At 43.4% G+C, this 12,754-nt stretch overlaps 2 protein-coding genes across 2 annotated transcripts in view; both read left to right on the top strand.

Annotated features, from left to right (window-relative positions):
• The window catches only part of LOC108122884 (uncharacterized), an 84,232-nt gene that overhangs the window by 47,984 nt on the left and 23,494 nt on the right, over nucleotides 1-12,754 (top strand). The window lies entirely within an intron of this gene.
• Trxr2 (Thioredoxin reductase 2) lies at nucleotides 2,785-4,557 on the top strand. Its single transcript, XM_017237717.3, has one exon. It carries the CDS (start codon nucleotides 2,893-2,895, stop codon nucleotides 4,438-4,440), a length of 1,548 nt encoding a protein of 515 aa, XP_017093206.2. The 5' UTR covers nucleotides 2,785-2,892; the 3' UTR covers nucleotides 4,441-4,557.

Below are 12,754 nucleotides of genomic sequence, written 5' to 3'. Positions count from 1 at the left end.
GATTATTTTTCAATGACCAATGTGACGACACAACTACTCAATTTTAATAGTTGTGTCCATTGATGATGAAAGTATTTCTTCGAGCCTTTTGATTTCCGATTGATATTCTTTTGACGTGAGATGATTTACGACAGCTTACCGCAAAGCACAATGGGCACATACCCAAATTAGAGTTGTAAATGTAATTAAATAATTGCAATTAAACTTGAGGAACAAAAGCGCAGGAAGAACTTGAAAATTACAGAAATACCTCAAATAATCAACACATTATCAACTTTTCCGTAATTACGCATTCAGGCCCACGCAAACAGTACCACATGTACAGATTCCTGCAACTGGGGCCGAAGATACAGATACAGAAACAGATACAAATGCAGATGCAGTGGCAAATGCAGATACTCGGTAAAGTAAGATCTGGGTAGACCACTTAAAGGGGCTCAACAATGGGAATCGACAAACAGGACTGACAGACGGAAGACAGATGCTCAACAATTGCGACGTAATTTGGTAAATGGAAATGGATACATTTAATAACTAAACTAAACAGAAAGCCATTCCTGTTCATCCTGCTCGTCCTTCCCGCCATGCTCGTTCTGACCCTCCTGCCCTGCCCATCTTCGAATGCGTCTCTAATGGATATTTGTTTATTTGCATGGAAATTTGAAATTAAACTATTGAATCATTGAAAGCCCTTTGACTTGGGCTGTATGTGGAACGTGCCCAGGATCGATTCTGCGCCCGAGTCCTTTCCTGCAGTCCTTCTGGCAAACAAATCAAGCAGTGATTGTTAAATTTAATAGGATTTAAAAATTCTAAATTGCTAAACAAGACAAAAGCTTCTCTCTTGTTATCGAAGGTGGGTCTGATTGCGCAGGTGTGTGTGAGCTGGCTGCCTCCTTCCACCTCTCCGACCCGCCCGCCAGGCAACCACAAGTTGGTGTGGCTGCGTGCCTAAAGTGGAATTGTTTGTAATGCGTTGATGAGAGCGACAGCGGCGCAGTGGCAGGGGAGGGCAGAGGGATGTGTGCGGCTGCGAAAGGACGCGAGGAGAGGACGTGGAGTCGCAAGAGCCCTCAATGGGGATTAATTTAAATGAGATTTTTAATTTACTTTGGTCCGCAGGGACAACGGGGAGCGGCGAAAATCGAGTGGGGAGTGGCCAAGGGCAAGCGGCAGTCGAGTCGAGCAGCTTTTGTTTTTGTGCCTGCGCTGATTGCGCAATTTCGCAAACAATTTGTGTGGACCTTTGTGGCCGAAGTGATGTGCTGTCCTGGCTAGGGCCGGTCCATCCAAATTGACTTTCTCCGACTCCCTAGCTGCAGCAAGACCATTCGTTTGGCGATTCCACTCGAAAGCACAAAATCAGCATGTCACCCAACGCCCACAGTGAGCAACGACCTGGTCCAGACAGTGAGACGTGCCATTGGAAAAAACTTTATGCCACGGCGCTCTCCTGCAGATCAAGACTTTCTCCGCCTTTCCCCCAAGTAGGTCATCCGAAAAACCGTAGAACAATAATAACAACGTTGCAGTTGCGAATGCCAGGCCAGCGGAGAGTGGAGCCGCGATGCAGCTAGAGGATGAAATAGTTTAAGTGCAAAATTTTATGCTATATCGAATTACCCGCGGGTGCTTTAACTTACAGAAGAACTTTCGGATGGCCAAAACTTTTGCCAGCCCGGCCACTGGTGCAACTGCAACTGGGTGCCAAGGTGGTAAGGTCATAATTTATGATTCCAAGGTGTTGCAATAAAAACATTCCACCATCAGCTGCGATTTCTCCGGTAAATTTGTTATATTTTCTTTCTGTCAACCAGACCATTTGTTAAATGAGTTGGCAAAGCTAATCGAAAAGTTATGGGCAAGACTTTTGAAGCGGGAGCTCTTCCCAAGGCATCGCCTTTATCTCGATTCTGACTCACCTACACTGGCCCTCAAAAAAAAAAAATGTATAACTTTTAGTGGAACAGTTTCATGGCAGTGGTGCTCCCAAAAAGGCACCAATGAAAATAAAATTACAAAGGGACGAGAAGTGCAAGAATAGTCAGGGAAAGACAAGTGAATGTTGGAGTAAGATTTATAAAAACAGGAAGCTAACATTAATAAATTTTTTTATTTCAAGCAATCGTAGAGTACAAGGGAATATTGTATTAGTCCGACCTATCATCAGCGACCTAAGAGAATTTTTGATCAGTATTAAGTTGCTACTATAAACAGCGGAGTCGATCACGCCTTATCCGTCTCTATCAACACGTGGATATCGAAGACTGTTAAGACCTAAGATATTGCACTTAGACTCCTAATACCTGTGCACAACAAGTTTGTTTCTATCGTTTATAGAGTCGTTTTCTTGAGAAAAATCGTTTATTGGGTACCATATAGGCGAGTATCTCGTCTTTAGCAATCATTATAAAAAAGTGTGCAACGCAGTGAAGGAGACATCTCCGACCCTTTAAAGTATATATATTCTTGATCAGAATCACCTCCCGTGTTAATATTAGCATGTCCATCCAACCGTCTGCCTGTCCGTCTACCCGGACGGACCCCTTCTTTCGGCTGCAATACAACTGAAAGATCGGAAATGACCCAACTTTCGTGTTTTTAAAGATATAAAAGCTGAACAAAATATATTCTATATTTGTGATATTCAATATATCCGATCTTAACTGCAAGGTTCTTTTTTTTTGTTTTAGGTTTATAATATTTTAGGTTTAAAGTTAACTCGTAAATTCGGCGACGCATAAACGCTCGTAAGTTTTGTTTTAATATATGAGGCTCACATTTCATTTTTAAACTTTCTCTCATTCTGACAACCTGACAGCTGGACTGTAAGTCTGACTGTCACTAATTTCGACCAAACCCTGTGAACTGATCTCTTAGTGAGGACGCGAAATGCTGCTGCGAAAATCCGGACCCAGCCGAAGATATGCGATCTTCTCGATGTTCCACCAATGCCGACTGGCGAGCTCCAAGTCGCCCTTCGATTACGATCTGGTGGTGCTCGGCGGTGGCTCGGCGGGATTGGCCTGCGCCAAGGAAGCCGTCGACTGCGGTGCCCGTGTGCTCTGCTTCGACTATGTGAAGCCCACGCCCGTAGGGACCAAGTGGGGTCTGGGAGGCACATGCGTGAACGTGGGCTGCATCCCCAAAAAGCTGATGCACCAGGCCTCACTGCTGGGCGAGGCGGTGCACGAAGCAGTGGCCTACGGCTGGAACGTGAACGACAAAGATATCAGGCCGGACTGGCGTAAGTTGGTGCGCTCTGTGCAAAACCATATCAAGTCTGTAAACTGGGTGACCAGAGTGGATCTGCGCGACAAAAAGGTGGAGTACGTCAACTCCATGGGAACGTTCATCGACGCGCACACCATCGAGTATTTCCCCAGGTCCGGCACGGCTAAGAGCAGAGTAACCGCCAAGAACGTGGTGGTGGCAGTGGGTGGGCGTCCCCGTTATCCGTCCATCCCCGGGGCTACCGAGTTCGGTATAACCAGCGACGACATCTTCAGCTATGACCGCGAGCCGGGCCGTACCTTGGTTGTGGGTGCTGGCTATGTGGGGCTAGAATGCGCTTGTTTTCTGAAAGGGCTGGGCTACGACCCCACGGTAATGGTGCGCTCGATCGTACTCCGCGGCTTTGACCGTCAAATGTCCGAGCTACTAGCCGCCATGATGTCGGAGCGTGGCATCCCGTTTTTAGAGACTACTATCCCAAGTTCCGTGGAGCGGCAGTCGGACGGGCGGCTGCTGGTGCGGTTCCGGAACACCACCACCCAAACAGACGGCAGCGACGTATTTGATACTGTTCTATGGGCTATCGGACGTCGAGGCTTAATAGAAGATCTCAACCTCGAGGCGGCTGGCGTTGAGACCCAGAACGACAAAATTGTGGTAGACCGATCTGAGGCCACGAATGTGCCGCACATCTTTGCTGTGGGCGATATCGTTCACGGGCGGCCGGAGCTTACTCCAGTGGCCATCTTGGCCGGACGACTCCTGGCACGACGGCTCTTTGCTGGATCCACGCAGCTCATGGACTACGCGGACGTGGCCACCACAGTCTTTACTCCAGTGGAGTACGCTTGCGTCGGCATGTCGGAGGAGATGGCCATCAACAAGCACGGCGCCGACAACATTGAGGTTTTTCACGGCTACTACAAACCCACTGAGTTTTTCATACCTCAGAAGAGTGTTCGCTTCTGCTACCTGAAGGCCGTTGCCGAAATCGCCGGAGACCAAAAGATCCTGGGACTACACTACATGGGTCCTGTAGCCGGCGAAGTCATTCAGGGTTTTGCCGCGGCCCTCAAGTCCGGCCTGACTGTGAAGACTCTACTGAATACCGTTGGGATCCACCCCACCACCGCCGAAGAGTTCACTCGCCTCTCCATCACCAAGCGATCGGGGCGTGACCCCACTCCTGCCTCTTGTTGCAGTTAGAAGTTTTTAGGTTATTTTGCTGTGTAAAATAAATCAAAGTGATTTTTGTTTATCCCAGTTTACATTTTTGTCCTACATAAAGTCTAATTGGAATCTTTTTTCTGACTTACTCAGATATTGTTGAATTAGTTGTTTTTTGCTAAGGAGGAAAGTAAGGAGTACCAATTGTAGATTGTTCGATTAGATCATTGAGTTTTCTTTGAAGAGCATCTCAATAGTTAAATTAATTTAGTTCAGTAAAATTGTTGCAGATTAATTGAAATCTACATATAAACATAATAACCCAATCGCAGTATTTCGGGTACTTTAAATTCAACTGCTTACCGAATGAGATCTGATGACCCACTTTAGCTTTGGCAGGCAATGCTGCCTTTTTTGTATTCATTGCTAAATGATTTATGAAGCTCAGTTTTTGCACTGGACTAGACTGTGTCGTATATTTCTTCCGGTGGGAACTAGTTGTAGGAAACTAATAGATCACACGGACCTCTCTCGTCAAGAGGCTTGCCTCGCAAGTCCATGAAGAAATCGACAAATATTTTACGCAAATTTCGTTAGCCCACTGAAAAACTTTACTCTCCGAGGCCGAACCTTTGTGTATGTGTAGATATCCAAGGAAATGGTAAAATGTCAGCTCCAATGATTTATGCTCTTCGGCCATGGACCATTTGGAATTTTGGCAGTCCGTTGGTAGCTGGCTTCCTGTTCAACCATCCCTTTTCCTTGTGAATGGCATTCTAGTCCGATGCTACTCCCACTCCCAGTCTTAGTCCCAGTCCCAGGCCCATTTCCACTCCAAGCCAAAGTCCAAGTCCATGCCTATGGCTATCCTAATTTCTAATCTAATATTTTTGGCCGTACGCGGCGAGTGAAAGGCGAGAAGCAAGAGAAAGCGAGAAAATTCCTTTCCTTGGATTCTTGGCCATGTCCGATGTCTGCTCTGGATATGATTTACTTTTGCGGTTTGTTTTGGTGCGTTTAACCGCAAATATTTAATGGTTTTATTTCCCCGTTGCTTGGGTGGCCCTCAGCTGCGATTCATTTGTACATGTCCTGGGGAGCGGGTTTGTGGAGGTGTGGGTGGGAGCAATGGACGCATGTTTACGTGCTTAGTGTGTGTGTCTGGGGTTTTCTGGCATATTTATTAGTTGAGCCAACGAGCCAGTATTTGAAGCTGCGGGAAGGTTAAGTCCTTGACTAATGGCGACCCAGTTAAAACGGGCCGTTCCCATCCGAGACTTTTCTTCCTGTTCAAAGAACGGCTTCATCGCAAATAACTCTGATGACCTCCGCCTTTTTAGATTTCTTAAGAACCTTGGCCGTCAACTGCCTCTGCGGCAGGCACTCCTCCCACAGGCAGCTCAGATGCAATTTAAGATGGTGCCGGTCGCCACCAAGTGCACTGCGTTCCTGAACACACTGAAGAAGGCCAGAGTGTCGTTATGGACCGTCTTCAAATCGCTGGCCCACAGGACCCACAAGAGGTATCCGAAGGAAAGTACCAAACGCTCAAAGACAAAATTATTGCAAATGAGGAGCCAAAGACTGAACTCGTTATTGGGAGCTGGATAGATGGACTGGATTAGGTGACGGTAATAAATGTAAGAGAGTGGAAGATGTAACAGCAGCAGTATAAAATCAGCAGTATGGCATCAGTGTTAAAAATCAGCAGTATGGCAGCAGTATGAAGATCAGCAGTATGGCAACTTAGAAGTAAAAGCGTCGAGAGGGCAGCACCGAGGAAGCAGCAACAGCAAAGAAAAAACGACGGAAAGCAGCAGGAGAAATTATCCTAATTTTAAAATATAAGATATCAGAACCTGTAACATTTAATACACATAACTATCTCTAATAAAACTGAGTGGAGTTAAAAACTCTCCTCACATAAATGTTCTCACTGTTTACCCCCAATATCGCGCTTGATGTCCGATAAGCCAGGCCGTTGTATAAAATAAGGTTGATGAATGCAAAGAAATGCATCCTATAAAATCAAAAATATATCGGAATAGTTCTAGTTCGACGGACTAGTTAAAAAATTAGAGATGTTGACAAATAATCTCAACGTTTCAGTAAAACTGTCACTGAAATTGTTATTCGGCACGTTTTGAAGTAGGGGTTCTTGTTCCATTGATGATAAGTTATATATGGAAAAAGTTTTCCAAATAATTTCATTGGTTTTCCTACATTCTTTTCATTACAGGTAAGTGGGTCCCATTCGAGTGAATATTACCGCGTTTATTTGCATTATCTCGGACTCTTGGACCAATTTAAATAAATGAATTAATATCCAACAATAAAACTTTTCCAAGGCAACAGGAATTGATGCGATAAAAGTTTAATTCCCGGTAAGGTATCGTCGTCCTCCTCTCTTCCCCTGCCCCTGACAGTGGGCAGTGTCCTGTTGGTGGCCCTAATGTGCTGACAATTGTTGGATTCTAGGCACTCAGCCCGAACCCTCTACCCGTGGTATAATTTAAACTTTAAAATGACCAGCGGGCCTAGACAACAACTGTAAGAAGCGAGTGTGAGGACTATGGGTCTGAGAGTTACGGAAAAAACTTTGTTAAAAGTTGTAAAAAATGAAAAAGTTTTGCCAATAAACATAAAAATAAACTTTTGTGCCTCGTCTCACCTTACCATCACATTATTCGTGTATATATTTTGTGTAAGTTCCATGCCAAACCCGACAGGAAGCCTGTTTCTTTTGTGGTGGTACCGGCATGGCGACAAGTTTATTAAAGGGGCTCCTCTCAGCTAAATGGAGCCTCCTTTTGGAAAAATCCTAAAAAGTTATCTGTCTGTCTGTTGTCAGGCAAATGTCGAGAGCCCTGGAGTCTGAGGACTTGTCTTTTGGTGATTGGGGTTTTATTTTAGGCGTCATGGTAATCAGACAAAAGGTCAAATAATACATCAAATATTAATTAAATTTCCTTCTAATTAGTTGGATTCAGCGGCGAATAGCCGCGTTTTGCCCAGAAACTGACATCAAAAAGGTGTTGGCTTTGGGCTCGGGGCGAAGCTCCCCGATGTGCAAATAAGGAGCCCCTGCCCCACGACTGGGTTACAATTGGACAATTAGCGACTAATGAAGGGGCATTTTGGGCTAACTGCTGGGGTTCTGGGCGCCTTTCTGATAAAGAAAGACAATATTAGAATTTACAAGCTTAGTCTTTTACAAACATCCTGCCAAGTTTACAATAACAATAACTTTTTCCATTTATTTATCCGAATACTATATTCTGTTGGAAATGTTTTCGCAGCAAGAACTTAATTTATTGTCCAAAGTGTTCAATTCTTTTCAGCTTCTCTTTGGCCCCTTCTGCTATTCAACAACTCAACAAAATGTTTCATTCCATTTACAAATATTTAATTTCGTTTGCTGGAGTATTTGCTGTTTGGGTTGCCTTCGACCAGTTCGTGATGTTCGCCAAGAAAGGAAGTGGTTAGACTGACCACACACGTGCACATGGCACACGCAACTTCTTTCTCCAGATTCCTTATGAATCCGAATATTTTTTTAACCTGCAGGCCTGCCGGGCTTGGGTGTGTTTGCCGATTCTTGTTTGCTGACCATGTTGGTTTTACTTAAAAAACAAATTTCATTAATTAATTTGGGATTCCTTCCTTTGTTCCCAATGGCAAAAGGGATTCCACTCCGTCTGGATCTGGACCTGTAAACATACTTTCAATCGGTTAAGGACCGATTTGATGGCTTGGATATTTTCTAAGTTGGTTTTGCAACATTCTACAAGACATTTAAAAAAATACTACCCCATTCCATCTCAAAAAGCTCCTTCATTATATTCTTTAAGAATACATTTTACCGCATTAACTCATCTAAAATCGTTTAAAAGTACTGGCTAATTTTAAAATATTTCCTCTCTACAAGAATCTGCGAAAGAAGAAAACACCCAATTACTGGGTAAAATATTATATTTTTAGTCCAAAATGGCACTTTTGCCCATTTATAAGTCCTTTAAGCCAAGGGATCTTCTGATGTCCACGTTATTTTTTTGTCTACTAAGCACCTTTTTAGTATGGTTTCTAGACTATACGGAAACCACAATATGCTTTCAAGAGGATAGTTGCCTTGGGCATTGCCGAATACTAGTAAATAAGCTCCATAGGAGAACAAACTCTTGGCTGGATACTTCATGTTATTATATATTTTTTTTCAGGTTAAGTTAGTAATAATAATAGTATTTAAACTAAGTATATCCCACATTAAAAAAAATGTAATAGTACAAAGGACCTTATTTACAGAAAAACGTATTTTGTCGCTTCGGGACTGGTTCATATTAAAATTTTAACTACTTTTGGCAGAGATTATTTTATAATCTCTTCAGAATATTTATATGGATTGGTTTTTTTAATGGCTTGGTTAGATCTTTTTTGAATTGTAAACTGGGCTGGGAAAGTCTTCACGAATACGTGTATAAAGTGAGGGATCAGTCGGAAGCTCGTTTCATTCTTTTTAATTCCCTCTCCTGCCGAAATAAAAAAAACCGACAACGGAAGCGTGAGTTTCTCCACACAGGTGTTCTCTTACATTTGCAGGAAAAGTTTAAATGCTTTTTACATGTTTCATGGTGCTGCAATTTTGTTGCCAAATTTGTGGAAAGGTATGTGCCAAAATGGTATATCCGTGGGACGAATCAAGAACTAAAGTTAAATTCTTGTACCTCAAAATTCGTAAGTCGCATATGCAAAATCGTTCCTTACTTTCAAACAACCAAATCTACATAAACTTGAGAATGAACCTTGGATTTTAAAACATTTAAGTTTAAGATATAATTTCTTCATTTGATTATCTGGATTTTTTTTGTAAATCACTGCGATATTTTTGGGGAACCATCGGTATAATAAAATCTACAATACACAAATAAAATATTTTTATTTAGCAAAATCCTGAATTATGTATAAGGATAATTAAAAAAAATTAATTGGTAGGTGAGGAACCAGTTTAATCTTAAATAATATTTGGTCATCACTTCCATGCAAGTAGATAATCTGGAACGTTCAAATGCTCATTCACTCATCTCGAAAGGGGCTTCCCTGGAGACCCTTTATCTTCCGAAAGGGTCCTGGAGTTCAGGTTTTTAATCATGCTTGGGCGGCCAGTTAGCCTTTGATTTGGCTTTCCTCGTCATTTTATGGGAGCCCCCCGATATATCCTCCTGTTTCCTGAGGAATCTGGTTACGCTCATTTTGGGCCACGTCATTTATGGCTTCTTTATCCTCTGCCGGCCAGAGTCGGAAACTTTTCCAATCAACTTGATGGTGTGCTTGCGGGTTTGTGTGTGAGTCCCTTTCCTTGTCCTTTTTCCTGCTGATGTGGACTTTGTGCCGATTTAATATTTTTCATTTGGCAAAATAGATATTCTTTATGCCTTTTATTAAATCGGCTTAGATTCATGCTGCATGTGTGTGATGCCATCCTAGTATTTCTTTGAGTGAGTGTGTTGCTTTCGAGACCTTTTCTTCTGACTAGGAAAAGAGCTATGGCCGGAAAAGACTAAATTCCTTTACGGGTCTTAAAGCACTATGAAAGTGTCTGTCCCGAAAGAAGAACTGTTGGGATGTTAGATAATCATCTGCAATCCCATAAAGCGGATAACGTAGCAAACGGTATTGATTCGAAATTCATCTGCACAAGTTGGCATTTTCAATTGGCAGTTACAAAACACTTCAAAGCTTGACACGATTGCCCACAATTCCACTTTCCTTCTAATGCCCCAAGTTTAGCTTGGAGACTTGTATGAAGACAGGCCGGTCAGTAATTGTGATTGATGCACTTTAAAATTGTCGGCGAATTATTACTACCGAAAGGCACGAAGGTACCACCCCTACTTCCTATCCCAGGCCCGCAACCACAGCCCTCCGCCCACCCCGCCCTGGTCTAAGTCAATTAGTCCCTGCGCCTGCCGCTGATGCTGCTGCTGACGTTGACGCTCCCTGACGTCGAAGGCTGGCGTCCTGTAGTCCTGGCCAACTGTTGCAACGAAATTACCGCAAAGTTTTCTGTTTGCTGCATAATTAAAAAGTTTGAAAAGCTTTTGCCGAAACTAGGCAACAGCCACTCCCCTATGCCCCTACGCCCGTCAGTCCCCCACTGCGTCCCGCTGGCTAACTATTATAAACCCACGGTTATGTGGCGGTTGCAGTTTTTGCATGATTGACAGCGGAGTGGAAGAAGGACGCCGAGGCCACCAAAAGCTAGTCAAGGACATGCCGACGCATGTACCTTCCTGGCCCACCCATCCATTTAGGATTCGTATATTTGTGGGAAGGTTCCCTTGGATTTAAAAATGCTGTAGTTTTTATCCACCGAACCCTGGGTAATTAATTTGATTCTAAAAGCATGAAGCTCTATGCAAAAATAAATTTTGTTCGCTGTAAGAAAATTTTGTAAAAAAAGGAACACATAGGTTCCAAAACCATATTCACAGTTATTGCCTCTGTCTGAATTCTGCCTAATTAATGACAACTCAATATGTTTGTGGTCAGAAATTTTTAGGCTGGAAAATAATTCAGCGGGCATCTCCTTCAGCACATGGGGAAGTCGCAATGCTTCTGTCTAGGACTAGTCTTCGTACCTTTGAGTTGGGGCTTTTAGGTGCAATATTGTGGACCACCCCCTGATTCATTAATCATTTAACGCAATCAACCAAACTCACGGCGAAGTGCCCCTCACTGTCCAATGACAGATTTTTCGCCCTGCCATTGTCCTTGCACTCACCACACCTCCCCACTGTACGCGTGACCGCATGACATTAAACAATTAAAATAATTACGAGGACGTCTCATAGGATTTGCTTCACTCCCCCGGTGTTCGCTTGGGTATCCAATATACGTAGAAAGGTATTTTTCAACTTTTATAAAAGATTTTGCATTGGAACTTTATTTGAAAGTAAAAGATTATAAGTGATTTAAAAAATACGCCAAAGTAAGCAATACTGCCACCTCCATTCCCAAGACATATTTGAGATAAGTCGTTGAATCGTCTTGCCCAAGTATTTTCTAGTATTGACTATTAGAAATGAAATGTTGTCACAAGTAAACCAATAATAAGTAAGCTAATATTTGTTTGGTTTGCCTGACTGCATTCTGCTGTGTATTCGCCTCTTTTTACCCAAGCAACCTCGTTTTCGCTTTCTGTGTCGGAATTGTTTGAATTGCAAATTAATTAAAGTTTTAATTGACGCACCATTCGTTAGACCGCATGTCCCACCGGTGCTCCACGCTGCACTCCCTTTTTTAGCGCGAGTTGGAAGTTTTTTCTTACTTGTCGCTTTCTGATGTAAATTAAAGTTATTAATTAAGCGATTATTTGATTAATGGACTCAGTTCAAAAGTTCAACTTTATTTCTGTTGAAATTTTTTTCTTATTAAGTAAAGTCAGCTTTAGCCATTTTAATCTAATTTTGGTTTCGGACTAACAATATGTTTTGCACAAATATGTAAGGCTGATTAGTAATGCTGGAGATGCAAGGGATAGTGATACTCCAAGTCAAAGCCAAGGAGCAGGAGTTCCTTTCCAGTATATAAGGATGGCTACACATCCATCTTAGTATATATGGCTTCCAAGTTATGAAAGTTGGCTTGCCTTATTCGATTATTTATTCGACGTTCCATTCTATCCTTTCTTCCTGCACACTTTAAACATCTTAATCCCCGCTCAGAATCGAGCTGAGGGCGAATTAATCTGCAGCCTCGAGCCACTTTTAAAGGCTCAACGACTCCACCTCAAGCCTGGACCTGATCCAATCCTTGCCGTTTCGCCTTCCTTGCCGGTTTAGCACGCTGCTGCATTACTTGCCAAGGCAACCTGCAAAATGCCTGATAATGGATTATTCCATGCCATAAATGCAAATGCAGGCCAGAGCGCCTAGCCGTCCCCTCACCACCCAGGCCGTCCAGCAGAGTTAGAGCCAACAGCCAACAGCCACCAGCGAAGAGCCAAGCTACCAACGGTGGCGCCATTTTGTGTAGCAACAGTTTCATGGCTACAAAATGGAAACAACAAAGAGCAGCAGGACCAACAGGACTCTGCCGGAAGGGGAAGGTGAGTGCCGGCTTTGCTTTGCTGGGCGAGACATCGAGCAGGGTGGCAGGTTTTTATGGCCACGGCAACTGCAGTCAACAAAGACGCGTAAATTATTTTAGATTTACATTTCTGCATTTCATTTGTGCCGCCTGTCTCCTGGCCACACTTCCCTCCACTCTTTCCTGCTCCTCCTAGCCGTAGTCCTGTCCTGCGCCATTTTTGTCCTCTGGTGCCGCCGCAGGCAGGCGTTAAGTAAGACGGTGCTGG

This window comes from Drosophila bipectinata, chromosome 3L (assembly GCF_030179905.1).
Source record: "Drosophila bipectinata strain 14024-0381.07 chromosome 3L, DbipHiC1v2, whole genome shotgun sequence".
Lineage (NCBI taxonomy): Eukaryota > Metazoa > Arthropoda > Insecta > Diptera > Drosophilidae > Drosophila > Drosophila bipectinata.
This window is presented reverse-complemented; position numbering and strand designations above follow the sequence as displayed.

Bases quoted from the DNA above. Each gene is read 5' to 3' on its own strand.
- Trxr2 (XM_017237717.3), top strand. From the start codon at position 2,893: ATGCTGCTGCGAAAATCCGGACCCAGCCGAAGATATGCGATCTTCTCG.